The sequence below is a fragment of the Schistocerca piceifrons genome, chromosome 7 (genome assembly GCF_021461385.2).
Source record: "Schistocerca piceifrons isolate TAMUIC-IGC-003096 chromosome 7, iqSchPice1.1, whole genome shotgun sequence".
Classification (NCBI taxonomy): domain Eukaryota; kingdom Metazoa; phylum Arthropoda; class Insecta; order Orthoptera; family Acrididae; genus Schistocerca; species Schistocerca piceifrons.
Window position 1 is genome coordinate 64,860,191 of NC_060144.1, and position 25,314 is coordinate 64,885,504.

The 25,314-nt window shown below is 43.7% G+C and overlaps 1 protein-coding gene across 1 annotated transcript in view; it reads left to right on the forward strand.

Moving 5' to 3' along the window:
* LOC124805421 (semaphorin-2A-like) overlaps positions 1–25,314 on the forward strand; it is a 1,298,470-nt gene that overhangs the window by 1,271,232 nt on the left and 1,924 nt on the right. Inside the window, exons 9-10 of the mRNA XM_047265983.1 lie at positions 3,461–3,628; positions 3,711–3,835. Of these exons, the coding sequence (XP_047121939.1) occupies positions 3,461–3,628; positions 3,711–3,835 (293 nt within the window). The remainder of the gene's footprint in view (positions 1–3,460; positions 3,629–3,710; positions 3,836–25,314) is intronic.

Below are 25,314 nucleotides of genomic sequence, written 5' to 3' on the forward strand. Positions count from 1 at the left end.
GTGTTAAAAACACATATGCTTTCGTTTTAGAATGTTTCCAAATATGTACATTCATGGGCCCCAGCCCTACATTGATACCGGTGAAAGTCGTTTTCCAATAGGTGTTATTGTTCCAGAGATATTTTGGGTGGACAAGATAGCTGGGACACCCTGTATATGATATGCCTATGCTCAGATGTGAAACTTCGTGGCAGATTAAAACTGTTTGTCGGACGGAAAAATTTGAAATTAGCGCACAATCAGGTGCAAAGTGTAACTTTTATACTTGAAACACCACCCAGCCTGTGGCTAAGCCATGTCTCTGCAAAATCCTTTCTTCCAGGAGTACTAGTTTTTCAGGAGAGCTTCTGTGATGTTTGGAAGATAGGAGAATCAGGCACTGGCGGCAGAAAAGCTGCGAAAAGGTTCAAATGGTTCAAATGGCTCTGAGCACTACGGGACTTAACATCTGAGGTCATCAGTCCCTAGAACGTAGAACTACTTAAACCTAACCAACCTAAGGACATCACACAGATCCATGCCCGAGGCAGGATTCGAACCTGCGACCGTAGCAGTCGCTCGGTTCCGAACTGAAGCGCCTATAACCGCTCGGCCACCGCGGCCGGCTGCGAGAAGGGTCTTGAGTCTTGCTTGGGTGGCTGAATCGGTAGAGCACTCGCCCACGAAAAGCAAAGGTCCCAAGTTCGGGTCTCGGGCCAGCACACAGTTTTAATCCGCCATGTAGCTTTATACGATATACAGGGTGTTACAAAAAGGTACGGCCAAACTTTCAGGAAACATTCCTCACACACAAATAATGAAAAGATGTTATGCGGACATGTGTCCGGAAACGCTTAATTTCCATGTTAGAGCTCATTTTAGTTTCGTCAGTATGTATTGTACTTCCTCGATTCACCGCCAGTTGGCCCAATTGAAGGAAGGTAATATTGACTTCGGTGCTTGTGTTGACATGCGACTCATTGCTCTACACTACTAGCATCAAGCACATCAGTACGTAGCATCAACAGGTTAGTGTTCATCACGAATGTGGTTTTGCAGTCAGTGCAATGTTTACAAATGCGGAGTTGGCAGATGCCCATTTGATGTATGGATTAGCACGGGGCAATAGCCGTGGCGCGGTACGTTTGTATCGTGACAGATTTCCAGAACGAAGGTGTCCCGACGAGAAGACGTTCGAAGCAATTGATCGGCGTCTTAGGGAGCACGGAACATTCCAGCCTATGACTCGCGACTGGAGAAGATCTAGAACGACAAGGACACCTGCAATGGACGAGGCAATTCTTCGTTCAGTTGACGATAACCCTAATGTCAGCGTCAGAGAAGTTGACCACGTTGCTGTATGGAGAGTGCTACGGGAGAACCAGTTGTTTCCGTACCATGTACAGCGTGTGCAGGCACTATCAGCAGCTGATTGGCCTCCACGGGTACACTTCTGCGAATGGTTCATCCAACAATTGTGCAATCACGTCATCAACACATATTTCCTGTGAACGTTTGGGCAGGCATTGTTGGTGATTTCTTGATTGGGCCCCATGTTCTTCCACCTAAGCTCAATGGTGCACGTTATCATGATTTCATACGGGATACTCTACCTGTGCTGCTAGAACATGTGCCTGCTGTGTGTTTCCATTCCATGATTAATGTGATTTTAAGAGAAGTAATAAAATGAGCTCTAACATGGAAAGTAAGCGTTTCCGGACACGTGTCCACGTAACATATTTTTTTTTCGTCGTGTGTGAGGAATGTTTCCTGAAAGTTTGGCCGTACGTTTTTGTAACACCCTGTATAAATATGTATATAATGCTATATACAGGGAAAATAATGTTAACAAACGTCTCGGAAAGTTCTTGGGCGTTTTGCTTCAGATTTTTAGGTGATACTCTAACAAACGTTCAGACATATATTTACCTGTACGTTTCTGTTTAAAGAAATTCTAGCCTGTGTCCATCAGAACGTTTATTAGAGTATCGCTTAAAAATCTTAAGTAAATTGGTCAATATTTATTGCATCATGTATTTTCATATGCACTAAAGAGCAAAAGAAACTGGTACACCTGGTTAATATCGTATAGGGCTCTCCTGACGACGCAGAAGTGCCACGGACTCAACTAATGTCTGAAGTACTTTTGGAGGGAACTGGCACTATGAATCCTGCTGGACTGTCGATAAATCCGCAAGAGTACGAGGGAGTGGAGATCTCTTCTGAACAGCAGGTTGCAAGGCAACCCACTATGCTCAATAGTGTTCATGTCTGGAGAGTTCGGTGGCTAGCGTAAGTGTTTAAACTCAGAAGAGTGGTCTTGGATCCTCTCTGTAGCAATTGTGGACATGTGGAGTGTCGCATTGTACTGCTGGAATTGCCCAAGTTCGTCGGAATGCGCAATGGACGTGAATGGATGCTGGTGATCAGGCAGGATGTTTACGTATGTGCCACCTATCAGAGTCGTATTAGAGGTATCAGGGGTCCCATATCACTCCAACTGCACGCACCCCACACCATTACAGAGCCTCCACCAGCTTGTACATTGCGCTGGTCCATAGTTTCGTGAGTTTGTCTCCATACCCGTACACGTCAATACAATTTGAAACGAAACTCGTCCGACCAGGTAACATGTTCCCAGTCATCAACAGTCCAGTGTCGATCTTGAAGGCAGGCAAGGCGTAAATCTTTGTGTCGTGCCGTCATCAAGGGTACACGAGTGGGCCGAGAGCCCACATCGATGATGTTTCGGTGAATGGTTCGGACGCTGACACTTGTTGATGGCTGAGCAATGAAATCTGCAGCAATTTGCGGAAGGGTTGCACTTCTGTCACCCTGAACGGTTCTCTTCGGTCGTCATTGGTCCCGCTCTTGCTTCCGGAAGCAGCGATGTCGGAGATCTGGTGTTTTACCGGATTGCTGATACTCGCGTAGGGGAAAATCTCCTCTTCATAGCTACCTCGGAGATGCTATGTCCCATCGCTTGTGCTCCGACAATAACACCACGTTGAAACTCAAATGTTGATAACTTGCCATTGTAGCAGCAGTAAACGATCTAACAACTGCGCTAGATTTGTTGTCTTACATAGGCGTTGCCGACCGCAGCACCGTATTCTGCCTGTTTATTTGAATATGCATGTCTATACCAGTTTCTTTGTGGATGTAACGTCTCGAAAAGTATGGCCCTTGGATGGTTTGGAATTGGGTGACATACATAGACAAAAATACAATATCCAGCTGTGTATTCTACAATGCAGTTATTAACATTCGTAAAAGCTGGCCAACACTGGCAACACAACATGTGTCAGAATTAACTTGGTTAGCGGCTGTGTGGAAATTCACGCAAAATCCGCCCTGCCGTGGCTTGCTGTACTCTGCAGGCAAATGCAGATTTCGAATCAGAAAGTGTATTTGTTTCGGTGAGCACCACACTCTTGTGACTGCAGCTGTAGAGTGGAGACACGAGGTACGTGTGTTGCAGATGCCGTGCTGAACTTCATCCGGTCGCATCCGCTGATGGACTCGGCGGTTCCTCACGAGCACGGGCGGCCCATCTTCTACGTGAAGGACGTGCTGTTTACCAGACTGGTGGTGGACGCCGTCACCGGTGCCAGGGGCCAGGAGTTCACCGTCTACTTCGCCGGAACAAGTAAGGACGGTGTTGTATCAAGGACTTCTTGATGGCCCTTCTGGTAGCAGAGCCGCATGCCCACTCTGGTTTCCGTTTGCAGCTAAGGGGCAGGTGTACAAAGTGGCCAAGTGGCTGGACGAGCAGGCTGAACCCGCTTCTCGGCTCGTCGACGTCTTCGACGTTACTCCAGGGGAGCCAATCAGAGCGATGGAAATCTCTAAAAAGGTAACTGCAGCATTGTCGACGATCAACTCTGAAAAGTTCTGTTCCCATGGGGAGCTCTGGAAATCTAGTTCATCACGTTTGATATGTTTCCCGTCGTTCCTTAATTACTTCTTGTGTATTCTTGGCGATGAGAACGGCTGTCTCTTTGGAAAAAGCATGACAGGCGTCTGCTTGTTTTGTGCCATACGCATTTCGCTTCTTCACTCAGGGAGTATCCTCAAGGGCCAGTAATATATCAACAATTAAAAGAAAACAGCCCTCGGTCACTAATTTTTAACGAATTAACCGGGTTTCAACACTGCTAGGAGTCTCTCCCTCAGAATTTAAACAAGTCTTTCACGATAATTCCTTACTTATAGTTTGTATCATATGCTTTTAGTCATAATTCTGTGACCATGTTATAGACCATTCTCCGGTTTAAATTCTGAGGAAGACACTCTTTGCAGTGTCGAAACCCGGTTAATTAGTTAAAAATTAGCCACCCAGGGCTGTTTTCTTTTAATTGTAACTATTCACGGTCTCTGAACGTGCAGCCATGTACAAAATTTTCCAGTAATATATGTTTGTTTTGCACTGAGGTGACAAGGTTATGCGCCAGCGAGAAGAGTATATACAGATGGCGGTAGTATAGCGTACGCTAGGTGTAAAAGGACGGTGTTTTAGCGGAGTTGCCATTTGTACTCAGGTGATTTATACGAAAATGTTTCCGAAGTAATTATGGCCTCACAATTGGAATTAACGGACTTTGAACGCGGAATGGTAGTTGGAGCTAGACGCATGGGATATTGTTAGATAATTACGTATTCCGAGTTCTAGTCTCAAGAGCGTGCCGAGGATACCACATTTCAGGAATTAGCTCTCACCAGGGAGAACGCAGTGGCCGACGACCTTCAGTTGGCCGAGAATAACGGCGCTTGCGTAGAGTTGTCAGTGCCAACAGGCAAACAACATTGTGTAAAATAAACGTAGAAATCAATGAAGGACGTACGACGAACGCATCCGGTAGAACAGTGTAGCGAAATTTAGCGTTAATGGACTGTGGCAGCAGACGACCGACGCGAGTGCCTTTACTAACAGCACGACATCGCCTGGCAGCGATGCTCCTGGCTTCATGACCGTACCAGTTGGTCCCTTGAGTACTGGAAAACCATTGCCTGGCAAGACGAGTTCCGATTCCAGATGGTGAGAGCTGATGGTAGGACCGAGTGTGGCGTAGACCTCACGAAGCCATGGACCAACATTGTCAACAAGGCACTGTGAAAGCCAGTGGTGGCTCCATAATGGTGTGGTCAGTGTTTACATGGCACGGACTGGGTCCTCTGGTTCAACTGAATCGATCATTGACTGAAAATGTTGTGTCTGATTACGTGGAGACAATTTGCAGCCATTCATGTCCCCAAGCTACGATGGAATTTTTATGGATGACAATGCCCCATGTCATCGGGCCTCAAGTTGTCTAAATTTGTTTCAAGAACGTTTTGAAACAATTCGAGCGAAGGATTTGCCCACCCAGATCGTCCGGCATGAATCGCACCGAACATTTATGGGGCATAATCGAGAAGTTAGTCCATGGACAAAATCCTGCACCTGTAACACTTTCGTAGTTATGGACGGGTATAAAGGCAGCACGGATCAATATTTCTGCAGGGGACTTTCGACGATTTGTTGAGTCGAAATCACGTCCAGTTGCTGGACTACGCCGGGAAAAAGGAGGTCCGACGCGATATTAAAAAGTATTACATTGTTGTTGTCACCTCATTGTATGTATGTAGTAATTACGTTGTATAATGATTATGCTTTTTGTTATTTAGTGTTAACAAAGTAGTAACTTTCTGAAGCAGATGTTTCATAAAGTTAAATTACTATTTGGTGATATTGTTATTCAGTATGTGATGTCCTGTTGTTGTACCTAGTTGGCCCCGTACATCAGGATGTCCGATTTTTGGTGATTCCTAATATGTTTCAGTTGAACACTTCACTATAACTGTGTGGTTCCTGTGTGTGGTTATTGTGTAAAGTGTTCACAACAATGACTGTCTGCTCTTCGTTCGTCTTTTGGTTGTGTTATAATGTTTGTAAGTAGTTTCATATTCGTTTGTTTGTGATGTGTGTGCCTGTTTTATTGTGTGTGGTGATGCCAGCGCTGGGAAAGAGGGCAATTGGTAGTCGAAGCAATCGCAAGTACTAATCTGGTTACGTTCTGCGTCTCCGTTTGTTATTATTATAGTGACCAACATGATCAGTGCATTGTTACTCGTATTATATAATTATTTATTACTTTCTTATTCATTCCAAAGGCTCTTTGGACGCGAAAATTTCCTGTTATGTAAGAAATTCTCTGTTGTAACTACTCATTGGAATGATTTTCACATCCTGTTCCGTACTACACGGTTTACTCACGATACAGTGACTGCTTTCCCTCTTACAGCTTCACATGTGTTCTTTGTATCTATTTTTGAATTTTCTGCTTGTCATCTCCAGATACTAACTTATCTCTATGAGTTTTTTGGCAGGAAAGATTATTCATTGTTACCGGACTAACATCATATAAGCATATCTGTCTACACAATGTAGACGGTATTGTTCTCATTTCTAAATAATAATCGGTACTTATTACATGCCTTACTAGAAATGCTTGTTCAAAATGTGGGGAAGGTTTGAGGCACTAAAGAAACTTTAAAAAATTATTTCAGCCGATATTCATGAAATACTCACTTGTGTGATGGACGCAGCTGTTCCTGCGTTGGCATCGACTTTGCTGTAAGTGATGGTGCACAATAAATCTGCAACACAATAGTCCAAAAATAAGTAACATGTGTAACTGAGCAACGGAATTACAATGTTTTCACATCAGTACAGATGCGAGCGCGATAAATGCAACTTAGACTAGTCAGTGATGGAGGCGCCTAAGAGGAAGTTTATCGTATCTTCTTGATTTCACAGTTTTAAAGATATCAAAATTTTATTTAAAATTCGGAACAGAGAGATATCTCATGTCGTTTTCGATATATTCAGACTTACATGCGAAGGACGGTAAGGCGCGACGCGCCCAGTCATATTCTTGCGCATCGTAAATCACGTGCTGATAAGAACCCTCATAACTCATAAGCGATTCAGTATATGACAACGAGGCTTTTTGCAAATCACAGCAAGAAATGAGACCCATATTTTGTGCCATAAATACGCGATTCTTTTTTATTTACCTAGGTATGGACTGACCTCATCCACTGCAGTGAGAGGTCGGCGGCTAAGAGCGTACACCATGTGATCAAAAGTATCCGGACACGCCCAAAGACATATGTTTTTCGTATTTGGTGCATTGTCCTGCCACCTACTGCCAGGTACTCCATATCAGCGACCTCAGTAGTCATTATACATCGTGAGAGAGCAGAATGGGGCGCTCCACGAAACTCACGGACTTAGAACGTGGTCAGGTGAATGGGTGTCACTTGTGTCATAGTTCTGTACACGAGATTTCCACACTCCTAAACCTCCCTAGGTCCACTGTTAACGATGTGATAGTGAAGTGGAATCTTGAAGGGACACGTACAGCAAAAAAGCGTACAGGACTGAAAGAGACCAGCGACATTTGAACAGTATCGTAATGTATAATAGGCAGACATCTACCCAGAAGATCACACAGGAATCCCAAACTGCATCAGGATCCTCTGCAAATATTATGACAGTTAGGCGGGAGGTGAGAAAACTTAGATTTCAAGGTGGAGTGGCTGCTCATAAGCCACACATCACGACGGTAAGTGCCAAACGACGCCTCGCTTAGTGTAAGGAACGTAAACATTAGACGATTGCACAGTAGTAAAATGTTGTGTGTGGTGACGAATCACGGTACACAATGTGGCGATCCGATGGCGGGGTGTGAGTATTGTTTTTAGTGCCAACAGTACAATTCGGAGGCGATGGTCACATGTCCCCACGTGCAATCAGAGCTGTGTCCGTCAGAGGATGGAACACCGACAGTGGTGTAACGATGTCTTAAGTAGGATACTAAGAGTGCAGTCAGTGCAAAAGGGAGATTGCCTATGAAAAATGTTTGTGGACCATTCTACAATAGTACTTATGTCGGTGGCACCTATTCCAAATAGGACTTCCAGGAGATATTTAACGCGTACAGTTGTTCGAGTCAGGAATGATGTTGGCTGAGTTTAGGATGGTTTAGCGCATCTAGTCAACTTCCTGCGACAACCAATGAGCGTTCAGTGCTGTTTTGGGCACCCTGCTGTGAATGTCATAGCCAACGCAAGCAATAAATGTGATCGTAGCGAGTTATTTAGTAAATTGTTGTTCAATTTGTTGTGAGCTGTCATCGCTAATGGTGGTCGTAAGCTACAAAGTCTACATAAGTAAGCGAAAGACTTGGAGGATACAAGCTTCTTTCAGCGCATAGAACGGGTATTCGCATAGGGTAAGTGTCGCCTTGAACCGACAACATTTCAGCCCCGGGCCGTGGTTCTTTCTTTGCGAACCGTCATTGACGACGCCACATCTGGAGATCTGGGGAGCAAGCACATCAACTGGAACTCTCCACCGTGTTCCTTGAACCTCTCCGCCACACTTCTGGCCTTGCGACATGGCGCTTTATCTTGTAGAAAAATGCCATTGCTGTCGGGAAACATGATCGTCATGAAGGTTTGTACGTGATCTGCAACCAGTGTACGATACTCCTTGGCCGTCATGGTGCCACTGGACCCATCGATGCCCACGTGAATGCCTCCCAGAGCACAGGTGTCTAGGAGTTGTTCCCTGGAAGACGACGGATTCGCGCCCTCCTATCGGCATGATGGAGAAGCTATCTGGATTCAGCAGAGCAAGCAACACTTTATCATTGTGCCAACGTCCATTGCCGACGGTCACGTGATCATTTCAGTAGTCGAGGCCGATATCGAAGTGTAAACGTTGGTACATGCATCTGTCTCCCGCTGCCGAGGCCCATTGTTTTGAGTGTTCGGAGCACTGTCTGTTCTGACACACTTGCACTTGCCCAACATTAAAGTCTGACTTTGGTTCCGCCACAGTTCACCGCCTGTCCTATTTTTACCAGTTTGCCCAGCCCATGGCGTCCGACCTCCGTAATGAGAGGTGGCCGCTCAACAGCACGACGCCTGGAAGTAATTTCGCCACTTGCTGAAGACGCTCACCACAGCTCTCCTCAAACACCCGAGCAATCGCTCAGTTTACGAATTGCTCGTGCTGAGCCAACTGGCTGTCACAATCTGCTCTCGGTCAAACCCAGATAGATCGCACGCCTTCCCAATTCCACACGTGACCAACACACACACTGATACTACATGCACCGTGCGTGTGTCTGACTAGCAATCGTTCCTCGCCAGGTGACGCTGCTATCGCCTGACCGGGTTTATATCGACAGTAGGTCCGGTTGTCATAGAGTTCTGGCTGATGAGTGTATTACACAGTTGTTTATATGATAAGGATGTCGACTAATGACGCAAAAAATTAACAGAACTGCCCACGCAAGACTGATTGCAGGGACGCAAACGGAGCGAATAGATGGGAAATCATTCTAGCCTCAATACGGGCCGCAAATGGGGACATCCGTTGGTATAAGCCACTGTGGCACCCGGCGTCTGGGGAACAGCATCTCGGAAACGACGACGCTGGTCACCTGTTATCGCGCCACTGTGTTGAGCATCTATGGGAAGTGGTTGAGGGACGGTGAAACCACGCATGGATGACGAGGTGCTGGACGTCCACTAATTGTCACAGTTGGCTCTGTAGAGCATGGTAGTCGGCGATCTGTGGCACATCTCGCCACAGAGTACAATGCTGATGCAGCCCCAGGTGTTTCAGAGCAGCCTGCTCAGCGCACATTGTTGAACAAGGGGCTGCTGCAGACGATTACTACCTTTTCCACGTTGACCAACCAGTGTTGACAACTGCAGTGGAGACGATATCATTAAGATCAGATCGTGGATCACTAGACACGTGTTGTTTTATAAGATGGAACGTAATTTCTATTATACAAAGACAATCGTCGCGCCATTTAGGAGCGCCACGGACGAAGGCCAGCAAATGCAGATTACTCTGTGAGGAATATTCATCTCGATTCCCGTATTACCGGTTGTACCAACCAAAGACACCGACAGATGTGTACACTATTGAAGTTTTAGCAAAAGTAGGTATTTGTCTCGAGATAAAAAGCGATCGTTAGAAATTAAAAATTTAGAGCAGCTGTAACGTCCCCTTAGAAAAATTATACATGACTGTGCTTAAACTGACACACAATATTTTTTAGCGCAACGCAATCTCACTTTCAATAATCCCTAAAAGAGAATGGCCCTGATTAAATTAACCTATACGTTTCACAAATCACTTACCTCACAAAAATCTTCGTTATTCGAACTACTGCAATACAGCCAGCGCCACTACTGCCAGCTAAATAAAAGATTCAAACTACTGAAGGCACAAACTACTGATATGCATAGTTAGCAAAAGGAAGATTTTGATAGAGAATAAACAATGTATTTACCTTAATAGTGTTCAAAATTCATAATATATATATCAGTCCATGATATCCAATATTACAAATTTACTCCTTCTGATGGACACACGTCGAGATCGTTCGCTCTCAAAATTCCGCCATCTCTCTCCCCACATCCACCACTGCTGGCGGCTCACCTCCAACTGCGCAACGCTACGCGCTGTTAACAGCCAACTGCCCAACACTACAATAGCAAATTCGAACAATGCCACCTAGCCACAGACTGCACACAGCACAGCCAGTGATTTTCATACAGAGCGCTACGTGGCGGTGGCGTTACCAATGTAAGAACCTAAACAGCCTAATTACATAGCGCCCATGCTCCCCACAAAAAGTTTTACAAATTGTTTTGGGCATTGGCCAATACATATTTGCTAAAATTTTTTCATAATTACAATAACAAAGGTATCAAATGCACACACTTATTGATACACTGTTGGTCAAAAGTTAAAATTTTCTCACAGTCCATAAAGACAATCCTGATCATTCATCACAGTAAAATTGCAGTGTTTTTCTCAGAGTCTGAGCAGTGCATTATGAACAGGTTCTCGATCGTGTTGAAAGATGCAGTCGCCTTCCCCAAATTGCTCTCCAACAGTGGGAAAGTGAGACGGTGCTATACATCAGTATAGACCTGTGCTGTGATAGTGCCACGCAAAACAACAAAGGGTGCAAGCCCCCTCCATGAAAAACACGACCACACCACAACACAACCGCCTCCGAATTTTACTGTTGGCGCTACACACGCTGGCAGATAACGTTCACTGGTCATTCGTCATAGCCACACCCTGCCATCGGACCGACACAGTGCGTACCGAGATACGTCACTCCACACAACGTTTTTCCACAGTTCTATCGTCCAATGTTTACACTCCTTACACCAAGCGAGGCGTCGTTTGGCATTTACCGGCGTGATGTGTGGCTTATGAGCAGCCGCCCGACCATGAAATCCAAGTTTTCTCACCACCCGCCTAACTGGCATAGTACTTGCAGTGGGATCCTGATGCAGTTTGGAATTCCTGTGATGGTCTGGAGAGATGTCTGCCTATTACTCATTACGACCCTGTCAAATGTCGTCAATCTGTTTCTGTCAACAGACGAGGTCGGACTGTACGCTTTTGTGCTGTAGCTGTCAGTTCACATTTCTACTTCACTATCACACCGAAAACAGTGGACCTAGGGATGTTTAGGAATGTGGACATCTCGCTTACGATGTATGACACAAGTGACACCCAATCGTTCGAAGTCCGTGAGTTCCACGGAGCTTCCCATTCTGCTCTCTCACGGCGTATAATGACTACTGAGGTCGCTGATATGGAGCATCTGGCTGTATGTGGCAGCAAAATGCGCTTAATAGGAAAAATGTATGTTTTTGGTGGTATCCGCATATTTTTAATGACATAGTGTATCACTTGTTGTTGAGCAAGTTCAAAGGGTTCAAATGGTTCTGAGCACTATGGGACTTAACATCTATGGTCATCAGTCCCCTAGAACGTAGCACTACTTAAACCTAACTAACCTAAGGACAGCACACAACACCCAGTCATCACGAGGCAGAGAAAATTCCTGACCCCGCCGGGAATCGAACCCGGGAACCCGGGCGTGGGGAGCGAGAACGCTACCGCACGACCACGAGCTGCGGACTTGTTGAGCAAGTCCAAGTCCTATCGATGCGCTTTTGTTGAACTATCCCAGGTAGATTAATGTAAAACTAGATACTACAAGAACACTGTGATCACTAAACTGCGGCAAATATCCGGCACTTTCATGTACGGTAACTTAAAATTCCTTGCGTTTTTCGATCTTAATAAACTATAATCCGTAGGCGGATATTGTCGCTGTCTTCCAATTGTGCAATCATATATGTCTTGTTGTAAGTTCCTTTTAATGATTGTATTGAACATTTACAAATACGACATACGTAAGCCAGTGTGTGTAAAAACTACAGCTTTAATTTCTTCTTTTTTATGTTAATTCAAAAGGTATTTATAACCAGTAATGATCCTTAGAAATTTATTAAAGTTCGTAAAAGCTGAGATTCTTTATCATCTTTTTGACGTCAGCAAACCAAGAGTAAAGGTCTTTGTAATTGTTGGCTGATTTAAAGACAAATGTTGCGTGCAATTTGTTGTTGTCTTCATGAGTATACGCCAAATGTATATGTACCAAATATGTACGTTGTAAACAAATATGTATGCTGTAAATACTTTCATCTCCATATATTGCACTCTAACAGTTGTAGACGGAAGATGAAGCATGTCATCATGTCTCAATGGTATTTTAATGTATGTTGATATAGGTTAGTTTTAATGGCATTAATAATCTGTTATATGCTTGTGTATTAACGACCGTGTAAGTGGAAGTTATAATTTCAATTTTTAATTTTACTATGCTTTATAAAAATTATTTTAATGACAAAAGTAGGTTTCCAGAACGTCCAAAATAGAGACGGATATTTGCCATAGTTTAGTGACATTAGTGTTTCTTGTAGTACATTGTTTAGCATTAGGCTTCATGAGATAGTTTCAGTGAAAGCGCATATCAATAGGGCTTTGACTTGGTCAACGACAAGTGATATGACTTGCTGTGTAGTCTTAAAAACGTACCCGCTCAGAAGATTACGTTAACTGAACACAACCAGCTTACTCCATTTTATGTATGACAGTGATGCTGTACACAGCCCGATATTTGCGACGTGTGGCCCTCGGCTGTGTAAGTTACCACGTTGTAATCTGAATCTGTGAATTTCTCTTATTGTTTGTTGGTGCAACTGATTGTGTTTCCACTGTTATGAAGATGCTCGCGTTGGTGGGATAAAAAATAAAGGGTGAAATAAAAAGTTACATGTGACTTGTCACTACTGTACAATTTCAGTACGTAAACATTATTGAGGACTATCTACATTCTTACACTCATTCAGACGAGTGATGTAAGCCACTTTAAAAGAATAGCTTTATTAACAAAACGAAACTCAGTAACAATGTCCTTGGATGAATATCCACACAACTGCATACAACTGAAATCTCTCTCCTGTGATGTGCCGACAAGACGAACACCACACTGGTGGTATGCAGTGGCGTGAAGATCTCTGTATTACGGGCTCGGTGCTGCCCGGCGTGTGACGGCTGGCGTGCCGTTGGTGAAGACCGGCACGAAATGGGCCGCGTCTGCCGCCGTGGGGCGCTGACAAGAAACTGCTGTTACTGCAACTTGTTGCGCTGGAACGGAAACTGCTGATGCGGCCGGACGGAACTGCTGATCCTGCCGACTCGAGGCGTGGGATGTAACTGAGTGCGCACGGTCCGGCGGTGCCTAAATAGTAGGCGCATATGGCAATCCGCAGGGTACGTGACACGGCGTAGCAAAATAGTGACCTACCGTCAGCGCTGGCCGCAGTGACAAATTCAAATGTTTCAAATGGCTTTGAGCACTATGGGACTTGACATCTGAGGTCATCAGTCCCCTAGACTTAGAACTACTTAAACCTAACTAACCATGCCCTAAGCAGGACTCGAACCTGCGACCTGAAGCGCCTAGAACCGCTCGGCCACAGCGTCCGGCTCGCAGCGACAGGTAAGCTGCCTGTCAACGAGGTTGGCGGCACCTGTGGTGGCGACGTGTAACTCGTGGTTAACAGCCAAGGAAGATGTTTGTATGAGAGTCGTTTGCGTACCTCCTGGCAGGGCGGCATTCCGCAAGCCCTACCTGCTGTGCGGAGGAATCGACTACAAGGCTAGAATGATTTGAGGAGGCTAATTCTGAACTCACATTGATATATTGTCCACCATATTCTGCAGATTTAATTCCTGCTGAACTCATCTGGGACGACATCGGGCAGTAGCTCCGACTCCCCAACCACGCACAAACCACATAGTTGTAATATGCGGGAATTGGGTGGTCAGTGAGAGAGCAGAAAGGCTAATTGAGTTCTGTAAAAATTTTAGCTAGTAACAGCAAATACTCTGATGAAGAATCGCAAGAGGAGAAGATATACTTGGAAAAGGGCGGGTGATACGGAAAGATTTCAGTTAGATTACGTCATGGTCAGAGAGAGAGAACCCGAAAACAGGTACTGGATTGTAAGGCATACCCAGGAGCAGATACAGACTCAGATCATAACGTAGTAGCGATGAAGAGTTGGCTGACGTTTAAGAGATTACAAACAATCCTGTTGGAGGAACATCCGCAACTGCACGCTATACCAGAGGTTGAAAATACCGCTTCAGTTCTAAAGTTCCTTTATTATCACACGACCTGTTTCGGGCTCTTATAAGCCCATCTTCAGGTGTCGTCACTTGGTACTGTGGCCCCCTAATGCCACGGTGGACGTGTACTAGGCGTGGTGTGCTACCTATCAGAGCAGAACAGCCGGTCGTGTGATAATAAAAGAACTTTACAACTGAAGCGGTATTTTCAACCTCTGGTTTAAGAGATTAGTCAGGAAGAATCAACATACAAAGGAGTGGGATAATGAACCACTAGGAAAAGACGAGATACGCTTGAAATTCTCTAAGGCTGTAGATACAGCAATAAGTAGGCAGTACAGTTGAAGTGGAATGGACGACTCTAAAAAGGGTACTCAGAGAAGTTGGAAAGATAAACGTAGGTACAAACAAGGTGACTGCGAAGAAACCATTGGTAACTGAAGAAATACTTCAGATGATCAATGAAAGAAGGAAGTACAGAAATGTTCAAGGACATTCAGGAAATTCAGGAATACATAATTACAAGTCGCTGAGCAATGAAATAAATAGGAAGTGCAGGAATGCAATGACGCAATGGCTGCATGAAAAGGAAATGATTGTAGGAAGGACTGACTCAACATGTAAGGAAATAACCTTCGGTGGAATTAGAAGCAAGTGTGGTAACATTAAAACTGCAACGGGAATTCCGCTGCTAAATACAAAAGAGAGAGCGGATAGGTGGAAAGAATACATTGATGGCCTTTATGAGAGGGGAGATTTGCCGTATGTGATAAAAGACGAAACAGGATTTAGAAGAGATGGGGTATCTAGTGTTAGAATCAGAATTTAAGAGAGCTTTGGAGGATTTGTGATCAAATAAGGCAGAATGGATTTATAACATTCCATCAGAATTTCTGAAATCATTGGGAGAAGTGGCAGCGAAATGACTACTCACTTTTGTGTGTAGAATTTATGAGTCTGGCGACATACCGCCTGACTTTCAGAAAAATATCATCCACACAATTACGTAGACTGCAAGAGCTAAAAATATCATCCACACAATTACGTAGACTGCAAGAGCTGACAAGTGCGAGAATTATCGTACAATCAGCTTTAGAAGTCATGCATGTAAGTTGTTGACAAAAATAATATACAGAAGAATGGAAAAGAAAATTGAGGATGTGTTAGATGACCAGCAGTTTGACTGTAGGAAATGTAAAGACAACAGAGGCAATTCTGACGTTGCAATTAATAATGGAAGCAAGACTAATGAAAAATCAAGGCACATTCATTGGTCTTACCGACCTGGAAAAACCATTCGCCAATGTAAAATAGTCCAAGATGTTCGAAATTCTGAGAAAATTTGGGGAAATTTTTAGACAACATAGTCGTGTGGAGATAACAGCGATTAATTTACTTATAATCTGTTATTCAAAATGACAGTCACAATCATGCACAGGCAGGGTGACGTCTCCAGCGAGCGACCAAATGGTGTAAATAGCCCAGACGGGTTGAAACCGGTTGGCGGCAAAATAAATAATGCGATTGTGACTGTCATTTTGCATAATTGAATTAGGGAAAAGCTATAGGGAGAAAGGCTAATATACAATATGTACAAGAGTCGAGAGGGAATAATAAGAGTGAACGACCAAGAATGAAGCGCTCGGATTAAAAAGGGATGCGGTCTTTTCGCCCTTACTGTTCAACCTGTACATCGAAGAAGCAATGATGGAGATAATATGAGGGTTCTGGAATGGAATTAAAATTCACAGTGAAAGAGTATCTGTGATACGATTCGCTTATGACATTGTTATCCTGAGTGAAAGGGAAGAAGAATTACATGATATCCTGAATGTTTGGACAATCTGATGAGTATAGAATATGGATTGAGAGTAAATCGAAGAAAGACGAAAGTAGTGAGGATCGGCAGAAATGAGAACAGTGAGAAACTTAATATCAGGATTTATGGTCACGAAGCAGATGAAGTTAAGGAACTCCCCTATCTAGGCAGCAAAATAACCAATAACGGACCGAGAGTGGAGGACATAAAAAGCAACGTAGCATTGGAAAGAAGGGCGTTCCTGTCGAAGAGAAGTTTACTGGTATCAAACATAGGCCTTAATTTGAGGAAAATATTTCTGATAATGTACGTTTGGAGCATAGCATTGTATGGTAGTGAAACATCGACTGTGGGAAAACCGGAACAAAAGAGAATTGAAGCATTTGAGATGTGTTCCATTAAGGTTCGGGTGTGCAGCCGCAAGAAGGAGATTTCTTGCGGCTGCACACCCCAAACTTAATGGAACAGTCTTTGCACCGCCAAAACCTGAAGATTCACATTAGAGATGTGGTGCTACAACGATTGCTGAAAATTAGTTGGACTGGTAAGGCAAGGTTCAAGTGGCTCTGAGCACTACGGGACTTAACATCTGAGGTCATCAGCCCCCTAGAACTTAAAACTACTTAAACCTAACTATCCTAACGACATCACACACATCCATGCTCGAGGCAGGATTCGAACCTGCGACCGTAGCAGTCGCGTGGTTCCGGACTGAAGCGCCTAGAACCGCTCGGCCACAACGGCCGGCGATAAGGTAAGGAATGAGGAGATTCTTCGCAGAATCGTGGAGGAAATGAATATGTGGAAAACACTGCCAGGGAGATGGGATAGGATGGTAGGACATCTGCTAAGTCATCATGGAGTGACTTCCATGGCAGTAGAGGGAACTGTAGAGGGCAAAAACTGTAGAGAAAGAGTGTGCAATACATCCGGCAGATAATAGAAGACGTAGGTTGCAAGTGCTACTCTGAGATGAAGAGGCTGGCACAGGACAGGAATTCGTGGCGGGCTGCATCAAACCAGTCAGAAGACTGATGACAAAAAAAGAAGATTATTTAAAAAAATAATAATAAAGCGAAGAGATTTAGTGTCAGGTACGTCAGAAAACTAAACAAGTAGTTGCAGAATCCCTGCCACGCATAATCGCTGTAGTATTGTGTTCAAAATGTGGGCCAACAGGCTATTAAACAAGCGCTCATTATGTACTGACTCATCAGCGCAGAGGTTGATGATAGGAGCCTGAAATTGGTGACATTTAGGCCGTGTCGTGGCTTGTGTTACGTGGGTTTCAGGCCAGCTGGTGAAGGGCGGTTGGAGAGCCTTCAAACTGCCTGACGGAGTGGGAGGCTGCCCTGGGGCGGCCCACACCTCGCTTTACGGCGTAGCGCTGCGGTGGTGTGCGCTGCCCCCGCACCTTGTCCCAGCAGCCAGCCGGCCAGCCTTTACGATGTTTGGCGCCGCCGGGCGCGAGCGAACCACCCGCCACTCGATAAAGGCCAGGCCACGCCGCGGCGCGGCGCACTACTTAACACGCGCCTTTACGGCCGGCGCGGCGTGTCTGATGGGTGGCGCAGTAAACGCCACACGCGGTTCGCCGCCTGACTGATTCACTGCCGATGGAGCACTTGATGGCCGCAATTTATTTTTTGTGGCGGGGCTGCCGGGTGCGTGTACGCTGCGACACCTTTCGGCTCCACTGCACAGAAATCGAAGATCGTAATCACATGCGGTGCTACTTTGTCAGTACGAATTTCGAAATGCGTAGGACTGCGGTGACAGTGCAAAGCAGTGTTATTGCTCCGGAGGCAACTGATACATGTTCTAACACTTCTGGTTCCCGGAGCGATAACCTTTATTCCCACGTTTCACATCCCAGTTGAGCAAAATGCAGTACCTGATAGAGCCAACGAGATATACGGGCCCTGCAACGAACTTGTGACGTCACACTGGCCCAACGAGATATACAGGCCCTGCTGCGAACTAGTGACGTCACACTGGTACATATTGTAACACTTCTGCTTCCCGGAGCGATAACCTTTATTCCCACGTTTCACCTCTCAGTTGAGCAAACATGCAGTACGTGATAGGCTCAAGCACAAATTCGACGGTGTGTAACATCGTTGGATGCGTTTCCGGACGCGACACCTTCACGTTCTCGATTTGTTCCTCAAGACACCCTCTACAACTCCTCGAAGTCTGTCGCAACGTTCCTGGGACATCCTGTGTACTGCTAAATGGTTATCCCTCTTCGCAATTCATGGAATAAGGTTTGGTTCTAGGTTCCAATCTAATGGTTCGAGAGGCAAAAAATTTTAATTTCAATGTTTCATTTAATTATGACCGAATTTAGACATTTAAATTTTTGTCATAATCTCATCTTTAACATGTATAAATTCACACTGAAGGTTTAAGACAATAAGTATTAAAATATATGCACTAAAGAGCCAAAGAAACTGGTACATTTCCATAACATCATGTAGGCACCCCACGAACACGCAGAAGTGCCGCAACACGACGTGGCATGGAATCGACTAACGTCTAAAGTAACTCTGGAGGGAACTGACACCGTGAATCCCACAGGGCTGTCCATGAATCCATAAGAACAGCACTTTTCAAGGCATCCCAACTACCCTTAAAAAGGTTAATGTCTTTGGACTTTGGTGGCCAACAGAAGGGTCTAAACTCAGAAGAGTCTTCCTGGAGCCACTCTGCAGCAATTCTGGACGTGTGGAGTGTCGCATTGTCCTGCTGGAATTGCCCAAGTCCGTCGGAACGCACAAAGGACAAGAATGGATGCAGGTGATCAGACAGGATGTCGTATCTAGACGTAGTGGGGGTCCCATATCACTCAAAATGCACACGCCCCACACCATTACAGAGCGTCCACGAGCTTGAATAATCCCCTGCTGACAATCAGGGTCCATGGGGTTGTCTCCACACCCTTAGGCGTCCATCCACTGGGCGCAATTTGAATCGAGACACTTCCTACCAGGCAGCATGTTTCTAGTCATCAACAGTCCGGTGTCAGTGTTCACGGAGGCAGTCGACACATTAAGTTTTGTGTTGTGCAGTCATCAAGGGTACAAGAATGGGCCTTCGGCTCCGAAAGCGCATGTCGATGATGTTTCGTTGAATGATTCGCACGCTGACGCTTGCTGATGGCCCAGCACTGAAATCTGCAGCAATTTGCGGAAAGGTTGCACTTCTGTCACGTTGAACGATTATTCTCAGTCGTTGTTCTTCCAGGATCTTTTTCCGGCCACAGCAGTGTCGGAGATTTGATGTTTTACCGGATTGCTAATATTCACGGTACACTCGTTAATGGTCATACGGGAGATTCCCCACTTCATCGCTACCTCTGAGATGCTGTGTCCCATCGCTCGTGCGCCGTCTGTAACACCACGTTCAAACTCACTTAAATCATGATAACCTGCCATTGTAACAACAGCAACCGATCTAACTACTGCGCCAGACACATGTTGTATTATATAAGGGTTGCCGACTGCAGCGCAATATTCTGCTTGTTTACATTCTCTGTAAATGAATATGCATGCCTATACCAGTTTTTTGACGCTTCAGTGTATACATATTGAGGCAGCGTAAATCATGGCTCCCAAATTACCCGTTATGTATTCATCCAGTGTTGGTTAATGATAACACTTAGCGATTTCCAACAAGTTTTAAACACAATTTCAATCCTTTTTCTAAGCCTTATCTCGCTTACAGGTTTAACGTAAAGATATTCAACACATTAACCCATTTGTAATGTTATCAGACGTTTTAATTTGTTGTATATATGTTAGTTAAATTCTTTAAAGGACTTGGGGTACACTAGGTGTTACTGAAGAAAAATTGTTGTTTACAATAATAGGGGACAAACACACATTCATTTTAATCCCATTTCTTGGAGACAAACAGAGCAAGCCATATCCCTTCATGTGACATTGACTTCGCTCTGAATGATCGCTTCGTGTTGCGATTCGTGCTACCGAGTTCAACTGCAAGAAATGCGCCAGTTTAGTTGGGAATTATTCACATTATCGAATGCATTTTACTGCACGTCCAAAACCGAAACTCTGCAAGTAGTACAAAGTACAACTGAGCTTAAAATGTGTAATTTGATTTGAAACAATAGCCACTCTTTTATTGTGTTTTAACAATGTGTGATGGTTACCCTTGTGAATAATATGAATGATTAGCAATGTAACTCTTGTAGACACGTGTGTTTTTCCTGGACAGTTTCTGTGACCATTTTTCTATTTTATCTGATTCAGTGTGTAGAGTGAAAAGTAGAGGTTATCCCAAGAAACGTCTGGATTTATAATTTCAGTAAATGTGAGCTTTAGTTAATTTATTGGTAATTACATTATTGCCTCGCAGCAAGTGAATCAGAGTGATAGTTGCCCAGTTGGTGAACACTTTTAGAAACTCAGTGTTTTACTTTTGATGCGATAAGGCACAAACAGACTCCTTTCACTTCCCACTACTCTAGTATGACGGGAAACGCTTAAGAGCCATCTGTGGTAACACAGGAAAGGGAATAACAAACGCCCTCGCTCTGAGGTCTGACGTCATATTCAAGGATCAGACAAGGCATTACACCCGCGTTGTAGCTGCAACCGTCTACTGTACCGCTATTCATAAGGGAAAAAGAAAATTAAAAGGTATGATAGTACTGTGCTGATGGCTATTGAAATTACGCCAAAGTGTCAAATTGACACAGCATGTTATTCTTAATGGAGCGCAATCTCTAGACACAAAAATAATTCTCGACATATCACACGAGTTGGTTATAGGATCAATACTGCTCACAATACACCGGGTGTTTGTTTTAATTTGAGACAACTAAATAGCCCGATAACGACGCATCTAACGGAAAAAGATGTCCTATGTGAAAAGTTAGTATTAGTAAAGAGCTCGTCTCTCTGTTCTACTGCTGTCCACCTCCTAAGCACCGGTTCTGTGTGGCCTGGGTCAGCTTCGTGTTTTCAATCGATAACCGTTCCCTCCGTATTTTTATTGCATATTCGGATTCTCCGTCAAAAATACGTACGGTTTACTCAAACCATTGTTTTCCATTCGTGGTAGATGCCGCTTTAATCGACAAAACTCAAACGTGCCTCTTGTTGTAATTAAGAAACGACGCATTCAATGCTGCATTTCATTTACGATGTAAATGTAAACTTTTGTGTCCAAACGCCTGACATTTATGTTTGAAATTTTCTTTGTAACTGTTAATTAGGTTGTACAGTGTAGTGTGGTTAGTCGTTTCACTGTCTCCTTAGAAACTACTTTTAGCATGATCCAGAACAGCTGAAACGTCCCCTTAGAAAAATTATACATGACTGTGCTTAAACTGACACACAATATTTTTTTAGCGCAACGCAATCTGACTTTCAGTAATCCCTACTAAAGAATGGCCCTGACTAACATTAACCTATACCTTTCACAAATCACTTACCTCACAAAAATCTCCGTTACTCAAGCTACAGCAATACAGCGAGCGCCACTACTGCCAGCTAAATAAAAGATTCAAACTACTGAAGGCACTAACTACTGATATGCATAGTTAGCAAATGAAAGATTTTGATAGAGAACAAAAAATGTATTTACCTTAATAGTCATAATATATGTAGCAGCTCATGACATCCAGTCTTACAAATTTCAAAACTCCGCCATCTCTCTCCCCACATCCACCACTGCTGGCGGCTCACCTCCAACTGCGCAACGCTACGTGCTGTTAACATCCAGCTGCCCAACGCTACAATGGCGAGTATTGTAACAATGCAAAGCAGCCACAGACTGCACACAGCACAGCTAGTGATTTCGATACAGAGCGCTACGCGGCGTTACCAATACAAAAAACCTAAACAGCCTACTTACACAGCGACGTGGATGTAATAGTTTTCTATTCCCATCGCGATACTTAATTTTAGTCAGTCTCTCCACTGGGGTGCTTGATATCGGCGAGTATCCATATCAGATGCACCTGTCACTATCGCTTCATGAACATTGTGCCTTGTTACGATGATTGTGGTTGATATTCCGCAGATAGCCGCGTAGCGGCCTGCGCGAGAGTTGCATCGATTGGATGGAAACAACCGAAATGTAGCATTTCACTGGTTTGGGCACTCACCACAATCAACCCCATAGGGAACAGATAACTACGTTATTTGCCAGAAATATCTATGTTGAGCCACATTATTCGTGCAATCGCTATTGCAACACTCACGCAAAGTTGGAAAATCACTATCAACTGTTAGAACACAAAGGTTTACATTTACAGTTAACTATATTCCACTGTACAGTAAAATTAGCGTCACTCAAGTAAATTACCTCAAAAATGGTTCAAATGGCTCAGAGTACTATGGGACTTAACATCTGAGGTTATCAGTCCCCTAGAACTTAGAATTACTTAAACCTAACTAACCTAAGGACATCACACACATCCATGCCCGAGGCAGGATTCGAACCTGCAACCGTAGTGGTCGCGCAGTTCCAGACTAAAGCGCCTAGAACCGCTCGGCCACATCGGCCGGCAGTAAATTACTGACATAAATATCATCCGGTAAAACACAAAGTTTATTATGTAAATGAAATGCGGAATCAAATTTGTCGATTCTTAATTGCAGCAATTAGGGGCTCAGCATTCGTCTGCTGGGTATATTGTTGAATATTATGCATTAGCTATAGATTTATGTTCAAAGTCTATATTTATTAATAATACGCCATTTACTGTACAGAATTCTATAGACTATGTTGTTTCAAAATTTAATGAGAGTCCATTTGCAGATAAATACTTAATAATTTTCTGGAAGACATTATTTACAATTTCCTCAGCTAAATGTTGTTCGTTGGACGTGATGTATCTTTGTGAGTATAGAGTTGCAAGTCATAAGTATATTTTAAGAATAATAAGGGCCCAAGACTGAACCCAGTGGCAAACCATTCTTCATAGCTCTCCAGTTTGCTGAATCTGCTGACTTTTGTACATTAAGTAAACTGATTATTTCAACCGTCTCAATATTCCAGTTAAATATGAATTAAATCATTTGCGCATTGTCCCGCTCATACCATAATACTTAAGCTTATCTAGAAGAATTTCATGATTTACACAATCAAAAGCATGTGTACAAATTTAGTATTTGTCTCTTACCGGATTCAGTCATAGCGACCACCTTCACAGAAAGAAGGATATATAATTCAAGTTTACATGGGATTAACTGAAAACCATGAGAGTCATAAAATGTTTACAGGACGAAGTACAATCTGTCATGGTGTCAGTACCAACGCAAAACTGACTTCGCTATGATTAAAAAGAGAGTTGATTAAGCTGGGAACACTAAAATCTGAAGCTGATATGACTACAACAGTTGTTACGTGCGCTGATTCCATCTTACTTTTGGAATGACTTGCAGCGGCCCCTGAAATAGGTTTTCAGTGACGAAGCCACTTTTCATGAGCCTGGAAATGTCAATAGTCATAACGTGCGTATTTGGTGCTCAGAACATCCACACGATATCGTAGAACACGTTCATGATTTGCCTAAGGTAAACTTCTTTTGCGACACATTCTCTTAAAAAATCTATGGACCATTTATATTTCGAGAGAAAGAAGGTGCGGTTGGTTTCGTGTACCTGGAAGTTCTTATAAAAATGGCTTACGCAACAGTTACAGCAAGACACAGCAAACTCCGTTTTTAGGGTCATGTCTTTCAATCGGTAAAAACGGAACTCTCATATTACTACATTGCTGTCCGTCTGTCTATTTGTCTGACTGTTCAAAATACTTCTTCTCAGGAACTGTTAGTCGTATGGAGTTGACAGCAATCAAAGGAAAATATCTCAAAATTATGAATTTGTAATTACAAGAATATTACACGAAAAAATTATGTATTTATTTTTTAACTATCGGCTCGTCCGTCTGTGAAGACCCCTTTTGCTCAGGAATTGGTAGACGCCTCAAATTGAAATTTAAGCCACGTATAAAGTTCAATGGTCCCCTGGAGGTATAAGAAACGTTAGTTGTTAATTCAGTGCAATCAAAATAAAGCCATTTACGTCACATACTTTGATACTCGTAAACTCACTCATTAAAACCTTGAAAGTACTCTCCCTTCACGTACTGCAATATAAGTAAAGGAAAAATCAGAAAATTGGTAATTTGAATTATAGCACACGACAAAACATTATTTTTTGTTTTTGCTATCTGACTTCAAACTTAGAAGACAAACGTTCTTGTAAGTCGTGGAATCCCTGTGACTGACATCATGCCACTATCAACGTTGATAGCATGAAATAGTCTTCTGTATTATGGACTCCCAGAATGAATGAACTATCAGCATACATTATTAAGTTTGTACCGAACTCCCAGTGTGCTATTCCTACTTGCACCTCGCCAATTTTTCAACAACACAGTGCTTCACTATAGTTTCATGCAGATGTTTGGAAAGTGCCTCCACGCCGAAGTACCTCAGCGTTGGATTAGTACTGCTGCATCATTACTCTCCTCGGCTTCATTGTCCCTCAGAGTTACCTCACTGAACTCCAAGTAATCTCTTCTTATGGAAGTTTGTCAAACATAGTGCGTTCCTGCCTGCTCTACAGTTATTAAAGGAGTTGCAAGGAAAGATAATTAACGTGGTCTCTCTTGTCGGCCGTGACGTGCTGGGATCTGTATGGCAACTGTCTGACTGTCATCTATCATTTGCCGTGTCACAGCTGGTGGCCATCGCCACCTGCCTTCTGACGGGTGCGCGCAGTATGTTCCTTTCAGAGTATGCAGACACGATAGCGCCTTTCTTAGCAATCATATACAAGCACTCACTTGACGAAAGGTCTGTTCCTAAAGACTGGAAAGTAGCATAGGTCACACCAATATTCAAGAAGGGAAATAGGAGTAACTCATTCAATTACAGACCCATATCACTGACCTCAAT